Raw genomic sequence first — 23,900 nt, 5'->3', positions numbered from 1 at the left:
ATATTTTAAAAAAAATTAAATTTTTTACATTTTAACCAGCTTTTTGTAGTCTTTGCAAACCTCCCTCCCTAGTCCCTAGGACCCTGACCATTAAAGTTAGAACTTAGATTTCTTATTTTCTAAGGTTATGTAAAAGCTTTAGACCCCCCCCCCCAGCCTTTTTGTTGTTAAATTTTCATTATAAATAAAAAAAATTTAAAAATATGGGGCATGAAGAATGAGGATGGCCTCTGCGGCCGGCAAACCTCTGGGCATAAAAGGGTATTTTATCTCAGGATATAATCTATTTTAAAACTAGAAAATTTTATTTTTGTTAAAGAACTTTAAACAATGTTTTTTCTATCCGTTAATGGAGTTAATTATTAATTGAAAATTGTTCAACTCTAAGCACAAAATGTACTTTTGAACCTAAAACATTTAGACACCAATGAAAAAATCTTCAAAATAAATAAAGATTTTCTGGGATAAATTTAAATGTATTTGTGTAAGAGAAAAACTACCAATTTATTTATTGGAAACCCTGTATTTTTAATATTTAGGAAGGATATTTGAAACTTAAACATATGTACAATTATATATGGAAATACTCCTAATTAACTATTATGTGGTATGTTTTAAAAATAAAACATTTCATTTAAAATTCAAAGAATTATGTTAAAAGTTAAAAAATGATTGATATGAACGTTCACACTTTTTAACAGCAAGTTTTTCATTGATTAAATAAAAAAATATTTTAACAGCCGCTGAGATTATATAATAATATACTTCATTCAGAATTTACATATAGTGTTATTGAATTCTGTTTATAACAATTAAGCCTAGGAAATGCAGTGATTAAGAAACAAGCGATGATGTAAATAATCTAGTGTAAAAACTTAAAAAGTTATAAATGCAAGAAGAATATGTGAAGTACACTATCTGAAGTGCCCGGTGTTGCCCGTGAACTTTTAAAATCACTTGAAAAAATTTCGAATTTTGAAGTATGTATACATACATCATATACATATAAATAAATATATGAGCGTGAAGAAATTTATTATATAGACAATCTAAAGTGCCCGGCGTTGCCCGGAATAAAAAAGAAATTCTTTTTAAACATTTTTTTTGCTTATTTTACTAGGGGTATCCATGGGTTCCCTAAAAAAATTCCGCCATTTTGGTGGGGGGTAGCAAAGTCATTTATTGGACTGGGCACATTTAGGGTACATTTTTGATAATTATCAAATCAAATATTTTTTCTGCTAATGCTTTCATTTCTTATATTTATGTTTTAGATCTGCTATTTATTTATTAATGGTGTGTGCTATTTCACATTATGCATAAAATTTAAAAAATTTAATTGTTAACTTTTGGTTTATTTTTCAGACATGAATTTGTTTCTTTTAGTTTTGGGACAAGGTGAATTTTGAATTTATAATAAGTTTTCTAGAAGCATTTTAAATTATTAACTGTTGCTTTTCAAGCCGCCATTATTCATCGTTTCCATCGCAAAACTAATAATTTCCCCGGTTTTTTTAAAGCACGATAGATTTCCAAGCAAAAATTGAACTCACATTTTTGCTACAAATATTTTTCAATTTTGACAATCCATAAACTTTCCCTGAGGTCTTGTGAAATACCACAAAATACTTTGGTCATTTTCCTGGGGGATTAGAGCGTTTCACGCCACTTTAGTAACACGTTTAGCTGTTTTAGTATGTTGTACTTGACGGCAATTTACAAACGTTTTCATGAATTTTCCTGTTTTAATCGGGGGGTTATAAAAGTACCGTAAATGTCATATTTTTCTATTTTTTCCAAAAAATTTTCATTTTCAACCAACCATAAAACTTACTTCCATGGGGTCATGTGAGATGCCAGACAAAATTTGGCCCTGATGGGTTTAGCTATTTTGACGTTTATTGTTTACAAACAAACAAACCAAAAAAATATTTATAAATATGCTAACTTTTAAATGGTTTCAGTGTGTGTCCTTGCAGTCGCAGCTCAAAGTAAGATATGTCAAAAAAAGTTAATTTATAGACTTCAATAATTTATCACCTTTCAGTACCTTCATTTCAACTCGTAAAACCTTTTAAGTAAATGTTGGTCTTTTACTTGTCTTTGTTGTAGAAATCCATCAGCCACATATATGTACTATTGAGTTAACAACATTGAGTAAAAAGATCAATTTCCCTTTGTTTGTTTTTATTGTAAAATCCTCCAATTGTAAACGTAAAAAGTAGAAAAAATTTTAGAACAAATTTAATTATTAATTACGGGTTTTCCACAACGGATGAGACTTCAATGACGACAAAAAAATACTGATACATGTATATAATTATACTGATCCAATGGCTGACCTCTGTTGTTTTGCTTGATCAGAAATATAATCTTTATAAAAACATATTTAATGATTTTGCAAAGAAAGAACAAGATGCACAGCTGCAGTCGTCTCTAAAGACTAATCCCTTGGGGGTAACCCTATATGTAGATATAATTTAATTGTTATAATAAAATTAATTCTAGATAACAAAACAGAAAATAAAGAGGACCTGAGCAAGAAAATAACCAATCTACTTGCACCAGAAAATGAAGAATTTCTTAAAAGCGGTAATTTGACCTTTAATACTTTTCAAAAATGTTGTCCGCATTTATTAAGAATTTCGTTTAGATTTTAATTTGTGAAATAATACCAAAATTGTCGAAATCTGAACAAAATTCTACATATCTTCGGTAATATTGAAAGCTCAAAATAGGCAGACGACAGGGAAGTGTCAGGACACAGGCTTATTTTGTGATTTTTATCTTGAGATTTATAGTTGTGTAAAATTAGGTTTACAAATAAAATGCTGTAAATTATTTCTACTGTCGTCTGTCATGTCTCGTGAGGAGAATTCATATTTGTCAGATAAACTTTTGTAACGAACACACCAAGGAGTATGAAATAAAAGGGAGAAACAACTGACGCTGCCCGCCCTACCATATGATTATACAGGGTGTCCCACGAAACATGACAGTATGCAGGACGACTTGAATGTCGTCTTGATTTTTGATATCAAATCAAATCAAATCAAATATTTTTTATTTACGCAGAAACATTGTTAAAAATTATTATTACAAGTGGTAGATTAATTGACAACTGATTAATGTTCTGCGTCTGGAGAACTGCTATAGCTGTAGCTGTTTTCATATCAGCTCCCCAGTTGCTCGATAATAAAAGAAAGAAATATTATAGATACGGTATTGACGGTGTGGTGGTGGATGGTTTAGGTAGGGCAGGAGGACTGGATAGAGGAGAACAGGGACCTCTAAGCTTCAACTATGATTTGTAAATATTAGATAATCAGGACAATCTGGACTCCAATGAATACATAACCTTACAAATTTCAATTTATCAATTCTGAGTATATGATTAACTGGAAATCTATATGAATGAGTAAAGATGATGAGATCGTTAATAACTAGATAAAACCCCCACCCTTTACAATCTGTACACCAAAATTTACTCAACAAATTCCAGAAGATATACTTTCAAGTCGTCTTGCTATTGTCATGTTTCGTGGGACACCCTGTACATACTTTGCAGACGGGTACTCCATTTGAATAAGAAATATTCAGAATAGAATATTGTATATGCGGTAATTGTATACATCAGACAAATATTTCTTATACAAATGGAGTACCGTCTGCAAAGCATGTATAATCATATGGTAGGGCCGCGGGCGGAACGCGTCAGTTGCATCTCCCTTCTGTTTCATACTCCTTGGAACACATATCTTCTTGAGTAATTTTGAAGACTGTCTTATTTTAAATAATTTATTCATTTTTATAATTTCAGAAGTGGCAGATAAAACTAAAAACCGATGTAAGTTACTTTGTTCAGATACATTTAGAAAATTATAAAACTGTTTTAACTAATTTTTAAATTTTTTTTTTGTTTAAACTTTGAAATGAAGCGTCCTATATAAAATTTAAAACTTCACAAAAAATTGATTTAATATACAGGTAGTCGGCGTTTATATCAATATAATGAAGACGAATCTTCTATTTATATTTTGATTTCTTACAAGGTTTTTTCAAATTACAAGTTTTCAAGTAAACCAAGTGTTGGCTGTTAACTGAAATCTTTTTTTAGTTTTCCGATCTAAGCCTGCCTCCACTCCTGAAGAAAAAGTTGCCAAACAAATATGGCATGGCATAAGAAAATTACCGTGCAAAAAGGTGGAAAAGTTATATTTAAACTATTATTTAATGAACAATTAAGATGCTTCCCATCCCAGTTTTTTAATTCAAATTTTATAACAAAATTATTTCAATTTTCAATTGGCAGTAAACCTACCCGAGGGATTATGTGAAAACTTTTGGACTGATTAATTGGTTCAGATGTAATTAAAACAGAAATTAAAATTTTTTTGTAATTTGTAAAACAATTGGTATTTGCCAAATTCATCGGTTTATGTTTTGTTTGGACCAACTGCACCCTTTTCACAATTCTAATTCCAAACCAAATCTCAACCTCTATGTTTGCACTCCGAGGGGGGGGGGAGGAAAGCTAGGTTGCTTTGCTTGTCTGTTTGTCTGTTTGTTTGTAACTGTTTTGACAACTCCAGAACTGATCGGGCCCAACTTTTTTGTGGGACCTCACATGACGCTAGGGGAGGATGAATGCACAGAATTACAAAAAAATTTCTCCAAAACTTTTTGATTTTCGTAAAATTTAGAGAATCCAAAAAAAATAGTTATTAAATCCGCTTTTCTAATTGTTAAATCGAGGCCTCCTACCGGCGCCTTCGGGTTTACTTGGGTCGGTCCCATTTCTAAAGATATTAATTGCGTTTTCACCCACTAAACGTCGTTTTATTTTACTACAATGTGTGCCTAATAGATACAATAATTTGGGGGGTCGTCTTAAAAAAAAAAAATTTTAATCTAAAATGCCGTTCTAGCCTTCAAATATACTCGGTCCATTTTCCAAAGATTTTCAAAAAAATAATTAAAATCTTTTTCGTCTTTCAATTTTAAAAATCCTCAATTCTATCATTGAAAATATGAATTTATACTGTCGTATAAACCTAAAAGTAAAATTATAATTTGAATTTTTTTTTTAAATGTTGGAAAAGGAGACTGAGCACATTTTAGCATATTAGGTCCGCTTTTGAAGGTTAACAAGGCATTTTAGAGAAAAATCTTTAACCAACGACCCCCCAATTTGTGGACATTGTACCTACTGGAAGCACTTTTTAGCACATTTGACTGATATTTAGTATACTAAAAAGATTAAACACACTTTTTTCAGAGACACCCTGTATATTTTAAATTTTTAGGATTGTGGAACTTTCAGCGAACACTATCAAGAATCTCTGAGTAAAGTTGTTGAACTATTCTCAACTATTGAAACTAATGAAGAGATTGATCAGGATGATAGCACTCTGTTCTCTATTTACAAAGAAGTAACTGAACTATATTTGGATGATGAGGTAAGGATGTATCGTAAATATTTGAGAAAAAGGAATGTGTAATTTTTAACTATTAATTGAACGTTCAGTATCCATTCTTCAAATTTTAATTTGCTTAGTCCTACTTTATAAACATACTTTTTGCATAAAATAAACCTTCCATATTTTTAGAACACCAATAAGGAACTTGTCAAATCAGGATTTCTAAAAGCTATAAAAAATAGGTAAACAAATATCTCCAAAAATTGAACATATCCAGAAAATTGATATATTATAGTCCTTCCACTTTGATACAGAGGTGCTCCTAAAGAGCGTCCCATATCATGTTAGATTATCTCTAATATTTAACGCCAACATAAACGAATAATACTCAAAAATTCTTATAAAAGCCTTATTTTATTTTTCAAAATGATTCATTCTAATTAAATTTTCTGATTAGTCCCGAAAATCGTAATTTAGACCCATTGACGGTTTAACATGATGTGGGACACCCTGTATGTTTGGGAATTAAGTGACGACATTTATATCGTTTTTGCTCATCGCGGCATTTTTCGAAAATACAATTTAAGTAGTATCATATACATTTAAAACATGTAACACTGAAACCTATATGTCTTGAGATTCATAAAATAATTGAGAAATTCTTCCAAATTTAAACTTATTAAAAACAACAAAATTGCTCAAATGTTTATAGCTTCGTCATTTTAAAGGTACAAATTATAAGATGAAAGACTGCAAGGGGTACAAGCTGTTCTTGAAACACTCTTCGTCATTTATCAATTATCGGAATTCAGATACGATTTTTAAGTCGTTGCTTAGTTCTCAAGTTTATTGGGACACCCTGTAGTTTAAATTAAAGTTAAATTATTGTTGGATTTATCCAGATTTATAATTGGCTTTAGATACTTTAAGTATTATGTCAAAATGACGGTAGAAAGTTTGGTACAGGGTTTCAAGCGAAATGTGGAATTGTTTTTTGCCAATCATTTTGCATATTTTCGCTATCCGTTTATAGAAAAAAAATGAAACAATTTTTGCATATTTTATTTTTATTTCGCAAAATTTCGCGAAAAGTTTGCGTTGTACGTCTGAAAAGCTGCATAAGGTTGAATCAGACAGAAAACTCTTTAATTGTTCATCACTTGAAATTACGATGACAGTTCCTTTAACAATGTTTGTTTTCAGTAAGAACCCAGACCTGAAGAATGTACACATAGATCCAGCAGACATTATTCAATCTCTCAGAACTGAAAATATGAAGAAAGGAACCGGATTTAGAGGTATTGTTTAACCTTTAACCGGAGGTTGGAAATTATGTAATGTTAATCCTTTTAGAAAGAACTAACAGTAACTTCTGTACTTAGACAAAATTATATATTTTTCGGTATCATTTAAGGTCCAACCAATCATAATGGCAGCTGTTTTAAAGGGATTATAGTCACTAAAATTCCATCAAATTAAAGGGATTAATCACTTAAATTCCATCAAATTAAAGGGATTAATCACTTAAATTCCATCAAATTAAAGGGATTAATCACTAAATTCCATCAAATTAAAAGTTTCCATTGTAAAAGTGGAGTACAAAAATGACTGAAAAAAATGTTTGAATTATTTTGCTTTTAATTAATGAAATATCTTCAGTAATGTTGAAAGCATGAAAATGACAGATCACATTTTGGAAATGCTTGTAAAATGGTTTAAAAGAGAAGGACGCAGTTTACTGCAAGAAATCAGTCTCTAAAAAAGTTAGCATTCTGCAAAATAGCTTTAAAATGACAACTCATTACCTAAAATGAATCTGTGTACACTGCACTATTGCTGTTTTCATATGCTTATTGGTATATCTTTAAAATCATAACTTGGGTCTAACACAGTTGTCGTCTTATTTTTATTGATTCATTGTATAGTTAAACCCAAGTATAAGAAGACATCGGAAAAATTTAAAAATATTCTTGAAGATTTTTACGGGGATTTGCCGCTGAGAATTATATAATATGAAGGATTTTATACAGCGTCAAATTCAAAATCAAGACGACATCCTATAAATTCTTCCAATGTCATCTTATATATGAGTTTAGCTGTATGCTATTCATTTTTCAGCGGGTGCCGGGGAAACACCTTGGGACCAGCTCAAGAAATTTCCTACTCGAGTTCAAGGTATTTATTAAAGGGACTGTAAGGTTTATTTCCTACTCGAGTTCAAAGTATTTATTAAAGTCTAATTTTAAGTCACCCTCCATAAAGTTATGAAAACGCCCGATTCACAATGGTACCCTTAAAAGCTTTGAATGACAAAGTATGAATTGAATATTTATGTTTAAATTTTAAAAACTGATTTTTTTCAATTGTGGTTTCTCTACAAAAGTGACTAGCTCATCTCTTTAGCAGGAAAATACATAGGAAATAACATTATTAACCCCTTTTAAACCTATAAAAACGACAATATCTTCCACATTATTGATCAAGGGTGCTGTTGTGATTTGGACATTGCCATCATTAAATGGAGGATCCCTTTAGTCTTAATGCATTTAGATTATCACAAACATAGATTAATAAAAGAATTTGATTGAAACTGCACTTTCATTTTGTTTTACTTTTCAAAAAGCTAGGAAAAAGAAAAGCTTCCTTAACGAATTTACAAAAATCAATATAATTCCAATAATGGACAAAAGAAATTATAGATTCAAAAACAAATGGATGCTTAAAAAAAACAATTTTAATCTTAATGGCACTTCCTGTATTCGCTGCTGTCTATAGCAAATAGCCATTAATTTTTTTAAGAACCAAAATATTCTTTTTTTGGGAATCCTTTTTCCTATGATAATTAAATTTCGCGTTAAAATTTGGTTTTTATGTTACGCTTTTGCACAACTATACAAATGTGTAATAAGCTACTTTTTGTTCCAAAAGTAGTGGCGTAAAAAAGATAAATTTTACTACTAACTAACCATAAAGCAATTATCAGAGCAGCTTCTCAGTTTTCATATACTAACTAACTAAGTATTTTTTAGCACCTGATGACAAATTGGACTACTTTAGGTAATTGAAAAAATATTTTCAAAATTTGTAAATCAATATTTTTTCTTTGTTAAGAGAGGATCAAAATCTACATGTTTTTCATACAACCTTCCACAATAACTATCAAGACTTTGAGACGAGAAAACATGAACATTTCTTCTACTTTCACAGATTGTTAACTTACAGGTAATACTGTTGTTCTACGCGGGAATGAGGGAGGTGATCCCCCCCCCAACCTGAAATTCTTAAATGACGTCATGGAATGGAGCGCCTCCGATCCTCTCCCATTTGGTCTTACAATAAATGTTATTCCACTTTGTTTGAAAATGCCTTATGCATTTATGAGGTTGTGTGCGGACCACATTTTGGAAATTCCAGGATTGGGATGCTTATTGTTTTAAGAATCATACTGTTACGTTAAGTGGGATATACTGAACATATTTAGATATTTTAATGAGAGGGATACAGAGGGACTTGACGCTGTTGTACCACTAAACAAGGAAAACAGAAAACAAGAATTCAGGTAAATTTACAGAGTGTTGGCATTTTTTAAAAATTCCGTTCTTGAAAAAAGACGAAAATTTTCCCACTTTTATTTCTCAGAAAATTCCGCATCGTTTTCGATGCCTTTCGCAAAATTCATTTTCGATGCGAAATTTTGCGAAAGTTTTTTTAAGCAAGAGCATTTCCCATTAACGATCATTCTAAAATGAAAAAAAACTTTCTCCAAGAAACTAAAACAATCTTAATTTAACGACAAGAACGAACAAGTTTTTGTTAAAAATGCTTTTTTATCATCCTTTGTGATGATTTAGAACGTTTTTAATAATTTGACATTCACAGAACGATAATGTTTTGTAATGGGACGACTTGGAGACTAAAGATTGAGCCATCATCAAATCACGAATGGGTCGATCAGAGTTTTGATAATAATCATTATTTTTTAGTTCTTTCTATTCAATAACTCCTGAAAATGATCCAAGCAATAACCTTGGACAATTTACCAGGTAAAATAGAAAACTGAAAATATTCTTTAAATATTTATTCTTTAAACATTAAATTTGAATAATTTTAAAATGCGGTTTTATGATAAAGTTAACTTCAGATTTGATCTTTTTATGAAAAATGCATGTGAATAGGGCTTGAAATGTGAATAGGGCTTGAAATGTGAATAGGGCTTGAAATGTGAATAGGGCTTGAAATGTGAATAGGGTCCCCTGAAATTTAAACAAATTTAAACATTAAATAGATTTCCATTCTGATTTTGAAAATGTTATGCAATTTTTCGTGTTATGCGTGTTATCTTGTATTTAAAATATATGGACCATTAAATCAACATTTTTTACAGCAATAAACCAACATGCACTCTTTCTGCAGAATCAAGTAAGTTTTCAATATTAAATTTTGACTGAATCTAAAGTTAATATCTTATTTTTTATAAAGATGGTATTTTGGAGAAATCTGAGAATGAATGCGACAGGGATTGGTTATAAACTATTACACTACTATACAATAATACATCTATTATAATATTTTCACATTAAAGGGTTATTAAATAATTGTTAAAAATTTCCGCTATTTATCCACTGAAAATTAACGGTTTTTGTTATTTGGAATTTGTTGGTTTTTAAGATTTTCTGTATTTTAGAACGTTAACTTTTATCTATAACTTTGAATTAAAATAATTTTCGTTATTCATTAACAGAATTTAATTTTTTTTAGACCGATCGAAAACAAAGTTTAAAAGCCGTTCCTTATTGTTCGTTAACGACCCATTTCGTTCGTTTTTTTAGATAAGCAAAAATTAGAATTCATTCGTTTTCAGAATTTCGTTTTTTTTATTTTCTCTGTATGATTCAAATTGTTCGTTTATTGTTCGTTAATTTTTCTGAACGACTATATCGTTCAGAAAAATTTCGTTTGTTCACAAAACGATGCCCACTTCTAGACAGTGCACACTGGGGAAATTAGGAAAATATCATTTGAAAACTTAATCCAAATATCTTTCAAGAAACTCAGATTTTCTAATCCCTATATCTTTACACTCAGATATCGAAGACCTTTAATAGTTCTAACAATGAATTCTGTTAGCTCAAATAGTCTAGATTTAAAATGTCAAATCTTAACACCATCAGGTTGCAAAGATATCGGGATTAGATAGTTTGAGTTTGTTACAAAAACTTCCCTAACCTGTTTGTTTTTAACCAAAGTTTGACTAGTCAAGTGGGATCTGGAAATATAGAAGTTTATGGGAATGCATGTGCGCAGTATCATAATGATGGGCATAACCATATCAGGTAGAGTTTTTATAATTTTTTCCTGGAATTTCTAACAAAGAAAATGATTTGCTGATCCTGACATCTTTACAAGCGGATGTAGTAGACCTTTAATAATCCAAACATTAATTATGCTAGATCACGTAGTCAAAGTATAAACTAATAAAGGTTTGCAAAGATATAAGGTGGCAATCTATTTTCAACTAGCTTGGGAACCCAGCGCTGCCCAGGTTACTTAAAGTTACTCCCGCCGTTTACCCGCACTTAAACGATTTTACCGGGAAACTAAGTTTTCACTATTAAAGTCAAACCACTCAATTTAGAATTGCAAAACCATGGTAAAAATTCCCGTGACTCTCCCGAGTTCCCCAATCAAAATGTGAGGCAAATCGATCCAGGGGTACCTGAGTTATGAAGAATATAATTTGATTTACAATAAACTACTTGTTAAATTCAAGCTTAATTATAATTGATAACATAGTTCTGCAATTTCCTTGACTGTTATAGTCATGTTGTGTGTCTGTACCAAAAGAGTGTGCGTGTGTAATAAGGAACCTGTCTGCTTTCTCATGCCAGACCAGCGCCATTTCCTCTCCCTTTATTCTTATCCCTGACGGTAATCGTAATGCAAAGATGACAAAGATTTACAACGGTTCCCTTAAAGCTTTGTCTGATCAAGTATGATATCAATGTTTATAATTTTGAAAACTGATTTTTTTCAATTTTGGTTTGTCTACAAAAGTGACTTACGTTACAGGAAAACAAATAGAAATTATCAGAATTAAATACTTTTAAAACTAAAACAATTACAATATCTTCCATATTATTGATCATAAAAAGGTTTCAATGTGGATCGAGGAATTGTCATCTTGGAGGGTCACTTGAATATCTTAAACTTTAAACTTGAAATTCTTCAGTGCTGATTGTGTTGATGGTTCTCCTCCTAGCTTTGGTGTAATATATTCTTCAGGAGGTATTCAATTTTTATCTAACTTTTAATATTTGTTTTTCAATTATTGTGCCCTTTATGCATATAAAAAATGGCATATTGCAGCATTTTCTTTTTTTCTCTAAACGTTTATTTTAAATTAGCACAATCTATCATGATAAATACGTACACTTTTTACAAAATTACTTATAAATACTAATATATATATAGATGTGTCGTAAATAGCGTTTACAGCAAAAAAGAAAAATCGTTTCGCGAAAAAAAATTTTCCCAAAAAGTTTGCTTTAATCTGTTTCTCGAAAAAATGCGAAAAGACAAAATACAGCTTTAAGACCTATGGTTTTCGCGAAAAATAATTTCGCTTTGTTTTTGCATTTTTCGCTGTATTCAATTTTGCGAAAAACTGCGAAAGTTCGCGAAAAAGTTTGCGAAATACGAACAAAAATTTTCGAAGTTTTTCGCGAAACGTTTCGTTCGCTGAAAACCCTAGTCGTAAAGCTTAGCATACTGGTTTCCTACAAAGATTAAAACTTCAGACTCCTTTTCCAAACGTTCAAATCTATCATTAAAAGAGTATTATTTTGACAGAAGACACAATTTATCCTTAAGATCGTTGAATTTAAAACTTTCAATTCATCATGAAAGCTTAATACGTTTATTGCGCAGTTCAGTATTTTGTAATTACTTTTCTATTCCCTTATTTTGTTTAAATATGAAAAGAATTCTGTTTTAGCGTCTGCGAGAGATACAGTGTTTTTCAAGTAAGAGAAAAAAATTAAAAGTATATTGATAATTTTGCAATTTAAAAAAAAAATTCAATAGATCATTTTCTATTTAATTTTCTATAAAGTAGTTTAATTAAAGGGACTGTTAGCATAATTTAAAGTCACCCTCCAAGTAAAGATGGCAGTTCACGATTTATAGTTACACTGTAAATCTTTTATCTAATCAAGCATGACTTAAATATCAATGTTTGCGGGGAAAGGAGAGGAGAAAAGAAACGAAACCAGAGGGGGGGGGGGGTTAAGAGACAGGAGATGAGAAAGAAAAGATCAAAAAAAAAAAAAAATAGAAGTTCTAATGTTGAAATTTGTCTTAAGCTCAAATTGTTTACCAACAACTAGAAATGAACAAGGAAAACTAATAGAAGCTAATACGATATTATGCAGCTTTGTTGAAACCGGGAGAAGCTAAAAAACCTATCCGACTATACTTAAGCTAATAAAAAATGTTAAAAAAAACGATATCAATGTTTATAATTTTGCAATAACTGGTGATTTAAAATTACGCGTACAGTCCCTAAAAAATACATGTTTTTGTAAACGTTAAAATGTTTACTCAAATCCATTTTTCTATAAATATACTTTGAATTTGTTTTATTTCAGGTGGCATTTTGAAGTTGACAACAAATACGAAAACTTTTTGGTAAGAATGAACTTTAGAATTTTCTAGATTTATATTAAAGTAATCTTCTAGATTTTCATAAATGCAAGAAATTAAGTTGAAAAAAATGGTTTTGTAACATTAATCAAAAACCTTTTTTGTCAGAGGGCTCAGCGCCCTTATACTAGAGAGGAGATTTCACCTCCACAGGGTAAGATTATTTTTAGCATTTTATGTTTTAAAAATTAAAAAAACTAATTGTCTAGCGCAAAAAAAAAACAATGAAATGTAAAATATAATTATGAGTTATGTAAATCAACAAAGGAACAAACTCAAATTTTTCTAATCTTTATATCTTTGCATCATGATGGTGTAAACCTTTGATTTTTCAAACTTAGACTGTCTGGTCTAGTAAAATTGATAATTTGAAATATCATAGGTTTACATAAATTGGCCTGGGTTGCAAAGATACAGAGGTAAAAAAATCAGAGTTTGTGGCAAAAATCAATTCCTTTAGTTCTGATAAAAAAACAGTTTGCTTTAGGTTTAATCTTAACTAATGTTGAGTTAAGATCAAGATGCAGTTCCCCGAATCAGGTATTTAGATTTAAAGGGATTGTCAGCGTAGATTAAAGAGAGCCCTCATACAAGGATGCACTGTCAGATTCACAACAGTTCCCTTTAAAGCTCTGTCTGAATATGTATGAATTAGATACCAGTGTTTTTAATTTTTAAACCTAATTTTTTTCAGTTGAGGTTTCTCTACACAATTGATTTCATCGCATTTCTACTGCAGGAAAAGAAAAAAAGAAAAAAGAATCATAAAAGTTAAATACTTTTAAATCGAAAAAAATGATAACATTACTGAGCTGAATGGTGGATATCGAGATAATTGCGTGATCCTCTCTTTTTCATAATATCGATACTAATCTAATCTTGTACTTGTATCCTGAAAAGTGTATAAAATTCAACCAATCAGAGTCTTGTATATGAAGCCAATAAATTTAAAATTTTGCGCGCCATTTAAGAATACATACAGAAATGGAAGGAACTTTCTAATTTAAAAAAGCCGGTTTTTGATTTTCTCTCCTATATCCAAGAAGAGTGTCCATTGGATACTCAGACTAAGTAATCGGGATTAAGGATATCTCATTCTAAAGTTCTCAGCTCTGATCAGATAACGTTTCAAGGGTAGCGTTGTAAATCGTGCATTACTACCTTTGCGTGGAGGATCACTTGAAATTACGCTTACAATCCTTCAAATCTTTGTTTACAGCTAAAATTTTTGCATGTTTGTTTGTTTGTTTATTTGTCTGTTTGAATCTGATATAATTGAAAACGGTTGAATTAAACGGGCGGTCGATCAGAACAGAATTTAAAAAACATTGCCGCACATTTTTTTTTTAAATATTGAAATCCACTTATGAGACGGAATAATCTTCAAAAACGTTAAATTGGAGAACTTAAAATTAAATTAAAGGAAATTGTTTAGGTTGAAACTTATTGGGAAATCAAAGACTCAAGATACCAGCTTAATCATATGAAGTACAGTTTAAGAATAAGGTGCATATTTTATAAATTTTAATTCATTCTTATAACTTTATAATCTACAGTATAACTCATACTTAAGAAGAAAAGGGGAAGAATTTTGATAATGTCGTCTGAAAGTTATTTATTGATCGTGCAGCCAAAGCCGCCAAACGTTCTGCGAACAAAAGAAAATTGCAACAGAAAAAGCAGAAGAATTTCTTGGGTAAATTAAGAAAGTACATTGATTTCTTCAAATATCTAAAAATATCACACATTTTTTAATTTGCCCAATTTGTGTGCATACTTCCTTCTTCTTACCAAGAAAAAAAAACTTTTAATAAATTAAATTTATAAAATACAATTTTTTAGTTTGCAAAATGCAAATGGATTATCCGATAAAGTAATAGTTAGAGTTTATCTGGTCAAAGAAAAATTTGTGTAAGTATTATTTTTTCTTAAGATAAATAGTATTGCTTAAGATAAATAGTATTGCTTAAGATAAATAGTATTGCTTAAGATAAATAGTATTTCTTAAGATAATAGTATTTCTTAAGATAAATAGTATTTCTTAAGATAATAGTATTTCTTAAGATAAATAGTATTGCTTAAGATAAATAGTATTGCTTAAGATAAATAGTATTGCTTAAGATAAATAGTATTGCTTAAGATAAATAGTATTGCTTAAGATAAATAGTATTGCTTAAGATAAATAGTATTGCTTAAGAATTGAGCCTTTGCCACAAACTCTGATTTTCTAATCCCTACATCTTCGCAACTCAATGTTGTAGACCTTTGATATTTCTAACTATAAATTCTTTAGATCAAATCAAATCATATAAGTTTAAAATATCAAAGGTTTGCAATAAATGTTTTACTCCAATGTTTCTTTAAGTGTGTCTCAATCCACACACAACGATATCGAACTCTATCCTCTCTACCGAATCCTGGTAGGTCTAGGTATTTATTTTTTGACACACAAAGCTTTCAAACATTATACCCTCTACCAAACAATGGTAGGTGTAAGTGTGTATCTATCCACACACAAAGCTATATCATCCATTTGGGTGGTTACGTTTTGATGATAAATTTTTTTAGTTATTGAACAGCAATGACAAAAATGTAAAAAAGTTTCTACAGTAAACAAATTAGATGTTTAGGAACATATTTCTCAATTGAAATTTTCTCAATAAACCAATGTTAGAATCGATAATTTATTATCATTATTACATTGAATTTCTTATTCTTTACGAATTTGTTCGCAGATTTCTTCTAATTTTTTTAATGTTGTCTTTCCAATAAATATTCCAGGAAATATAGAGAAAATGTTTGTGAACAATGAGACATTACAGAAACCAATAACAGAATAAGATTACTTATTTTCGATGATAATAGTTAATTTTTATTTTCTGAACCTGTTCCCAAAAACAATATATAAGTTTACTGTAGAAGTTTATTACATTTATCGTCGTCGTTATTGAAAGGTTTTTTAAAAGGAACAATCTATGAGGATTTTAAAGATAGAATTTGCGCTCTTCCTGAACAAAAATGTACCGTAAAAACTTTTCATAGGTCTCAAACGACTCCTATAAAAGACTTTCTCCACCATATTACATTCACAGTTTAACTGCCATTCATTGCCAGTCACTCCCTTTAATGCGTCAAACTACAAAAGGTATCTTTACTATTGGTACTTTCTGAATTGAATTGTTAAACTTTATAATTTGCTTAGCTAAATATTCTATTTCTTAACTTTTTCTATTTTTCAGGGCAGACCATAAATACTTCTTTGAATTGGATAGATTTACGCATAAACTATCAGGAGAGAGAGAAGAAACCATTGATAAGGAAGACAAGGATAGTTCCCTTGTTTGGAGAGTATGTTAACTTTGACATATTTCATCACTCTAATTTTACAGGACTTATTTCTTGCGGATCTTTTGTCATGTCTCTTTCAATTATTAATGAATTTTAATGAAACTTTGTAAAATAAAACAAAAAACATTTTACATTCAATTTTTAAAGAAATTCAAATTTTAAAAAAATGCTTTCGCGGATTTTTAAAAAAAAATGTTCAAAAAATAAAAAAAAATGTTATACAGTGAAACCCTCAATAACGAATACATCGAAAGAATTCATCAAATGTCGTATTCTTCACTTTCTGATAATGGAATGTTGCAGATATTTAGTTTTTTAATTAAATGATTATATAGAACTCTTTAAAACTGTTCCCACATATTCATGGCTATTTATTTATTTTCGCAAATACCGAAATTTACATAATATAGTATAAAACTCATTGAAAAATTGTCAAGGCGACATTTGATAAATTCTTCCGATGTATTCGTTATTAAGGGTTTCACTGTAATTTCAATGTTTTAATAACTAAATTCCGAAACAAATAAAAATGTTGAAAATTTTGTGCAAAACATTGTTACTCTCGATTTTTATCTTATCCTGTATCAGCACAACCACTAGCAAAATATCGACTGAAGCAAAGTGTACTTATACTATCTTTGCCCGGATGAATTCTATTGAGTGAAATTTGATCTGAACAAACCTATTAGAAAAGATCATGCCCACCAAATGTGTTAAGCTTTTTTAAAATGAAACATAAAAATACCCATTATTTTTCATATAATCAATATTTTCTTATTCTATGCTTTTCCCCTTCAACAAATGATGCAAATAATGAACAATATTTTTGAAAAATCCAAAATAAAAATTGGGAGTGCTTTCCAAACTATTTTAAAAGTGATGTCTCAAAACTTGCTAATATTCTAAGAACCAAATATTATTATTGATTAACAATAAGAACAAAAAGAAGTTATAGAAAAAATAACAGAAAAGTCTGTTAACAAACGACAAAACGGAGAGAAAACGACATTTTTGAAAGAATGTTTTTTTCTTCCCCCCCCCCCCCGCTTATTTCTGAAGTAAAAGAATTTTACGTATTTTGATATTTTTTCTTGTTCCATATTTTCTTAAAAATACTTAATTTATTGCCTAGCAACAAGACGAGTGTGGTTGGGCGAGCTCCTTGGTATTACCAAAAGGAATGAACCAGAAACCTGAAAAATATAGGTAACCAATACTTAAAATATTCTATAGTCTTTACGGTACGTTATATCAAGGCAATGAATTAAGTTTACTTTTGATTTAAATTTTGATTTTTACCAATTTTTCAAACATCATTGTTACACTTAAACATGTAGATAAAAAAAGCTTCTGATTACAAATTAACAGATTCTCTTTATTTACTTGTAAACTTGAAATTTGAAATTTGAATAAAGATTATTAGAAATCCAAACTTGAATAGAAAATTTGTCTTATTACCATTCTTAGCTAATATTCTATCCAACTAGACTGATTGTCTAATATTCTATCCAACTAGACTGATTGTCTAATATTCTATCCAACTAGACTGATTGTCTAATATTCTATCCAACTAGACTGATTGTGTTCATGAATGACCTTCAGGATCAATCTGTTACTGAGGGAGAAAATGATGAACCAACTATGTAAGCCTTTATTTTTATGTTTTTAAAATATACAGTGATAACCAGAAAACACTGGAATACGAAGGCGACATTATAGCAATGCTTTAGAGTATTTGATGTTGTTGCAAAGCAAATAGTTTTACTAGACACTAATTTAGTGAAATGGGTCTGTTTACACTGCATAATTGTCGTGTCTCATGCTCATCAGACTTTTAAAAGTAATAATTATATTATAAAAGTCGTCTTTCTATTCCAGAGTTTTCTGATTATTACAATAAATACAAAAAATTAAAATGAATTTGGATTTTCTAATAAGTTTGTTTATTGTCCGTAATTTCCTTGCCCCTCTACTATTCAACCTACTAGGCCTGTCCGTAATTTCCTTGCCCCTCTACTATTCACCCTACTAGGCCTGTCCTTAAAATTCACCACTTCTTGTTTCCTTCCTTCTTTTTCCCTTTCTTCTTAAATTATTTTGTGCTTTGTGATATGTATTAGTTATTAGTCAACTTAAACCATTAAATGCATGTGTTAACTTTTGAGTGCCAGTCAATCAGACAACCAGAAATGGTTAGACTGTTAAAATTTATTTATGAATTATAAAAACTAAAATGTCTAAATTATAATTCCATAAATAATAAATAATAAATAATAAATCCACCAAACAGGTTTCAATTGAGCGCCGGTTTAAATATTGAAACATTGAATACAATTTTAAGTGGAACCAATCATATATGAGCCACGTCTCAAATTTAAGCCGCGGATCCAATTCTTTGATTTTGGTTTCTTGAATCTTTAATTTCTTAACCTGTATTTTTAAGATTATGTGGCTCAAAATCTAACATGGATCCAAGGGCAAATGGATTTCCCGTGGAAAGAAGCTGGCAAGGGGTTAACAAACAAGATATAATAGATAACAAGGATAGGTATTTACTTATAATACTTCTATATTGGTCTTAACTTTTTACAGTATTTTTTTAGTGGATTTGGCAAGATATCTTCAGTTGTTGAGATTCTTAATCGGGGTTTAAATCCAACAAGCTGTGACGATGCTGAATTTTCAAAAGATATGGCATCCACAAGTTCTCCACCTTCTAGTTCACCTAGTTCAGGGGATTTAAGAGGAGCCCCGCATGCTCTTAATCTCACAAATGAAACTACAACTGCAGCTGTAACTGAGCTCACAAGTTCTCTGGAATCAACAACTTCTTCTATATCTACAACAGCTGGTGATTCATCATCTAACACCTCTGACTCAACTTCAGAAACTACACATTCAACTTTATCTTCAATGACCTCATTGACGTCTTTAGAAACTACACCATTAACAACTACAATAGATGAGATTGATGTTACTACTGCAAATGGTTTATCAGGTGTAAGTACTGAATCTTCAATTGTTACTACTGAAACATCAGATGTTACTACTAAATCATCAGTTGTTACTACAAGCTTATTTGATACTACTACAAGCTCATCAGATGTTACTACTGAAGCTTTGGATGCTACTACTGAAGCTTTGGATGTAACTACAAGCTTATCAGATGTTACCTTTGGTTCATCAGAGACTACTACTGAATCATCAGATGTTACTACTAGTTCATTAGATCTTACTTCTAGTTCATCAGAACTTACTACATCTGCATTAGATCTTACTTCTAGTTCATCTGCATTAGATGTTACCACATCTGCATTAGATGTTACCACATCTGCATTAGATGTTACCACATCTGCATTAGATGTTACCACATCTGCATTAGATGTTACCACATCTGTGTCATCCTCAGTTATCTCATTTGAAACTTCATCTCTTCAACCTACAGAAGCAACTTCGACAGCACAATCATCAGTGGAGTCACAGACTGAACAATCCTCATCTACATCTTCAGCTATTGAACCTAGTTCTGTGTCCTCTGAGCCAGCACATTCCACAGAATCAACTTCAGCAAATTCAGAGTCTACTTATAGTGCCTTGGTGACCACTCCAGGATATAACTTTGAGCTTACAACCCACCCATTATCTTTGTTTACTGATTTAGATTTTTCATCAAAAGATAATCAAACACCTCATCCTTACCCTGCATCAACCACCACTTTCGAACCCTTTTATTTGATAATAAACCGAACCAAAGAATCTATTCCTGTGACTACCACTGAACAATCATATTATTCAACCACTTCACCTAAGACTGATTCCTCTGGATCAGAATTAGTTGAGATCTGCCTGGAGAATGTTTGCTATAAAGCATCCAAAACAGATTTAGGAAAATACTGTAGTAAAAAAAAAGTTGGCGTTTATCATTTTTTATTATACATATTTCATTTTTACCTTTATACTCAAGAAGAGTTTGAGTCAAACTCTAATTCCTATCACACCATGCTTTCCTTAGTTGATTGCTTTCCTTAGTTGATTGCTTTCCTTAGTTGATTGCTGCTTTCCTTAGTTGATTGCTTTCCTTAGTTGATTGCTTTCCTTAGTTGATTGCGTTCAAAATAACACCAAGTGAACCTCCCCCCAATTAATCCTTTATATAAACTTGTTTGCTAAATTTAATCTTAAATATTGATTTGAACTTTGCTATAAGGTTGTATATCTTTCAAAACTTAAGATTTTTATATATATTTTTTTTACTTTTTTAGTCGTTCACTTTTATAAAACAGGATCCTAAATATTAATTGTCCAAGGCCCAAAAACTAATACATATAGTTTCTGTGAACAAATTGATAAATTTTATTCATAAAACAGTTTTAAATTCTTAGATGATGTGATTTCGGCTGACAAGTAAGTATCAATTAATAAATTTAATAAGAGTCAACTTGATTGTTAAATCTAGATTATGTAAAAAGTCAAACATGGATTTGATCAAAGAAAATGATGACAAGATACTTACTGAACTAGTGAAAAAAGCAAGGTCAGTGTTAATTTCTCTGTTAATTTATTCACAATATAATTACTCTAATGAAAGTTTTAAAAATCTTTCATTCATTTTTTTTAAAAAAGCAAGACTAAGAAAGCTTAAAAATTACTTTTTCAGAAACCTAATTGATGAAAAGACGGCATGGTTTTGGACAAATATAAGGAAAACCTTCAGAACGTATTTGAAACGATAAAAAATGAAAAGGTTCTTCCATAATTGTTAATTAAATTTCAATCAAAATATTTTCTAAAACATGAAGGTTTTGAATAAAGGGACAAGATAAGCTGTCAAATCCTTCTTGGCGGATATAAAGGTAGAAACCAACAACTAGAAATAGACATTGTTTTTGGGAACAAACAACATTTTTGGAACAAACCACATTTCGGGAACAAACAACATTTCGGGAACAAACAACATTTTGGGAACAAACAACATTTTGGGAACAAACAACATTTTGGGAACAAACAAAATTTTGGGAACAAACAAAATTTTGGTAACAAACAACATTTTGGGAACAAACAACATTTTGGGAACAAACAAAATTTTGGGAACAAACAACATTTTGGGAACAAACAACATTTTGGGAACAAACAAAATTTTGGGAACAAACAACATTTTGGAAACAAACAACATTTTGGGAACAAGCCACATTTTTTGTGAATAATTGAGTCGTTCAGTAAAAAAACGAACGATGGACAAACAACTAGGATTGTTCTAAGAAATGACAAAATTTTCGTTTTTTCAAAACGAACGAAAAGAAACAAACAAAAATGAACAATATAAATCTTTAGAATAAACTTGAAAAAAAACAATGTTTTTTTATTGAACAAACTTATTTCTCAAACTGTTAACATACTTTTTAAAACTTGATTTGTTTTTACTGAACAAACGACTTTTTCCGACAAACTATTGAAAAAACTATTATTTTTACTGAACAAACAATTTTACTAAACGAAGAATTTTACTGAACAAACAATTTTACTAAACGAACAATTTTACTGAACAAACAATTTTACTAAACGAACAATTTTACTGAACAAACATTTTACTAAATGATTGTTCACTGAGAAAACCAACGAAAGAGATGGAAAATGTTCAATATCTTTTAAAAATTAAGAAATTTTTAAAACTATAAACGAGCAAAATGGGGTAATAAACATAAACTTTTGGTTGGGACATTGCCTTGCTGCAAAGACTTACTGAATAACCACAGTAAAGTATTTTTATTTAAATTTTTCATTACATTTTATTCCAATAGAATGTTTTTTTGATCTTGTACAACGGATAAGTAGACATGTCTGTTATATGTGGTCTCATACAGATGATCCATTAGAAGTTCCACCAATGGGAGCATTTAAGAAGTATTTTAAGTTTAAGTTTGAGCCAACCAACTGAGAGCTTAAGATTTAGAATTGAATTTCTTTCCTTAAATTAACACTTTAAATTGAGGTTTAAATTTAATCAAACAAGAAAAAACATTCTTTGCTTTTAGTAATTTTAATATTCTTTAGAAAACTCTGTGGCTACAATGTGGACCACTTGCAACAAGCGTGATTGGGTATAAAAACATTGAGAATTCATAGATTTTTTACTTATATTCATCCTTACAAAATATGCCAATAGTACATACTGGTCAAATCAATTTATCCAAAAATCAAATAAAATTTATTGCCTGAGGGTTGGATTGCTTTTAACAGTATAAAAAGGAGTTTTTCCATAATTATGAATTGGTATAAATCCTTACTAATATTTTTATTATTTGGGCCCATAGCCCTCTATTAGTTTCTATTAACACACAAGAAAATTGTTTAGTGGCTGATTTTTTTAACAACTGTTTTAATCAAAAAAAGTTTTGATACTACTTCATTTGTACAGGATAAGGAGAAATATCATGCTCTTTGTGAGCCCAAAGCTCCAGAAGGATATAGCAGTAAACCCATAGCTCCAAAAGGATATAGCAGTGAACCCATAGCTCCAAAAGGGTATAGCAAATAATAAGGATAACGAATATACTAATTAAAATATTGATGTAGAACATGATTTTTTAAATTTCCTTTATAGATTTTAAATATAATTATATAATACCATGCAATTTCCTTTATATTTACGAGTAGCCTGGTTTTTACACCTGAGGCCGAACTTAAACCACCTCGCTTAACTGCCAAAAACCGATTCCAATTCAATATTATTTTGTACACAAACTATATTTACATTTTAAACGATACAAACGGTCAGTGTTAGATCAACACGACATTTGCCAGCGGTTAATATGTTTCCATTCGACTCTTCTGATTCAATACTTCATGAGAACTGAACTGCTTTCTATCTCGGCTATAGCATCGATCCTTCCCTAGCTCCGCCCTTTAACGGAACCGACTTGATATCTACGATCTACGATATAAAGTCGGTACCGTTAAAGTCGATATAAGAAAGAGTTCAATATCCCTTCTGGTCTAGCCTGCTGTAAAAGCAGGCTGCAAACATACAAAGGGTTCAATATCCTCTTGTGTTTGGGTTAGATTTTAGGCTTTTTTCTTGTGTCAGATTGTTAAGCTTTATTTCTCTGCGTGGGAGCAATGAACTGTACACCGTACTAAACCCTTGGGTTGCGTTCACAGTTTTTAGAATATAGAGATGATGATCGCTAATCCTATACTTATTGTTCTTAAGTTCTTACAAAACCGACTTTTTCTTTTACTGCAAATATTTATCTTTCTTCCTTTTTCACCATGAGATTTCAGTAGTTTTTAATCAGCTTTTTTCGAATAACAAGTTTACACATAATAAAAGAGAACCTTTTTTAATTGACAGCTTCGCTTTGTTTCCATGTTTTTGTGTATCCATGCTGATTAAGTGCTTGATATAAATCAAAATTAAAATCGAAAGTTGTC

The 23,900-nt window shown here is 30.3% G+C and overlaps 1 protein-coding gene across 1 annotated transcript; it reads left to right on the top strand.

The window, feature by feature from the left end:
• The first annotated feature begins 1,367 nt into the window (after positions 1-1,367).
• On the top strand, positions 1,368-23,096 carry LOC111702337 (uncharacterized). Its single transcript, XM_023473988.1, has 34 exons — positions 1,368-1,398; positions 1,965-1,991; positions 2,509-2,592; positions 3,821-3,847; positions 4,118-4,203; positions 5,307-5,459; positions 5,610-5,662; positions 6,624-6,718; positions 7,539-7,595; positions 8,450-8,477; positions 8,532-8,642; positions 8,902-8,979; positions 9,404-9,463; positions 9,805-9,839; positions 9,900-9,936; positions 10,676-10,753; positions 11,650-11,705; positions 12,415-12,442; positions 13,067-13,106; positions 13,230-13,275; positions 13,609-13,661; positions 14,557-14,627; positions 14,964-15,032; positions 16,361-16,469; positions 17,602-17,675; positions 18,044-18,112; positions 18,913-19,017; positions 19,073-20,355; positions 20,852-20,873; positions 20,926-21,003; positions 21,127-21,171; positions 21,282-21,322; positions 22,521-22,567; positions 22,885-23,096. Exons 1-34 carry the CDS (start codon positions 1,368-1,370, stop codon positions 23,002-23,004), a joined length of 3,396 nt encoding a protein of 1,131 aa, XP_023329756.1. The 3' UTR covers positions 23,005-23,096.
• The last annotated feature ends 804 nt before the right edge of the window (positions 23,097-23,900 follow it).

Source organism: Eurytemora carolleeae, unplaced genomic scaffold, assembly GCF_000591075.1.
Source record: "Eurytemora carolleeae unplaced genomic scaffold, Eaff_2.0 scaffold472, whole genome shotgun sequence".
Classification (NCBI taxonomy): Eukaryota; Metazoa; Arthropoda; class Copepoda; order Calanoida; family Temoridae; genus Eurytemora; species Eurytemora carolleeae.
The sequence above is the reverse complement of the archived record's forward strand: the minus strand, read 5'-3'. Positions and strand labels throughout refer to the sequence as shown.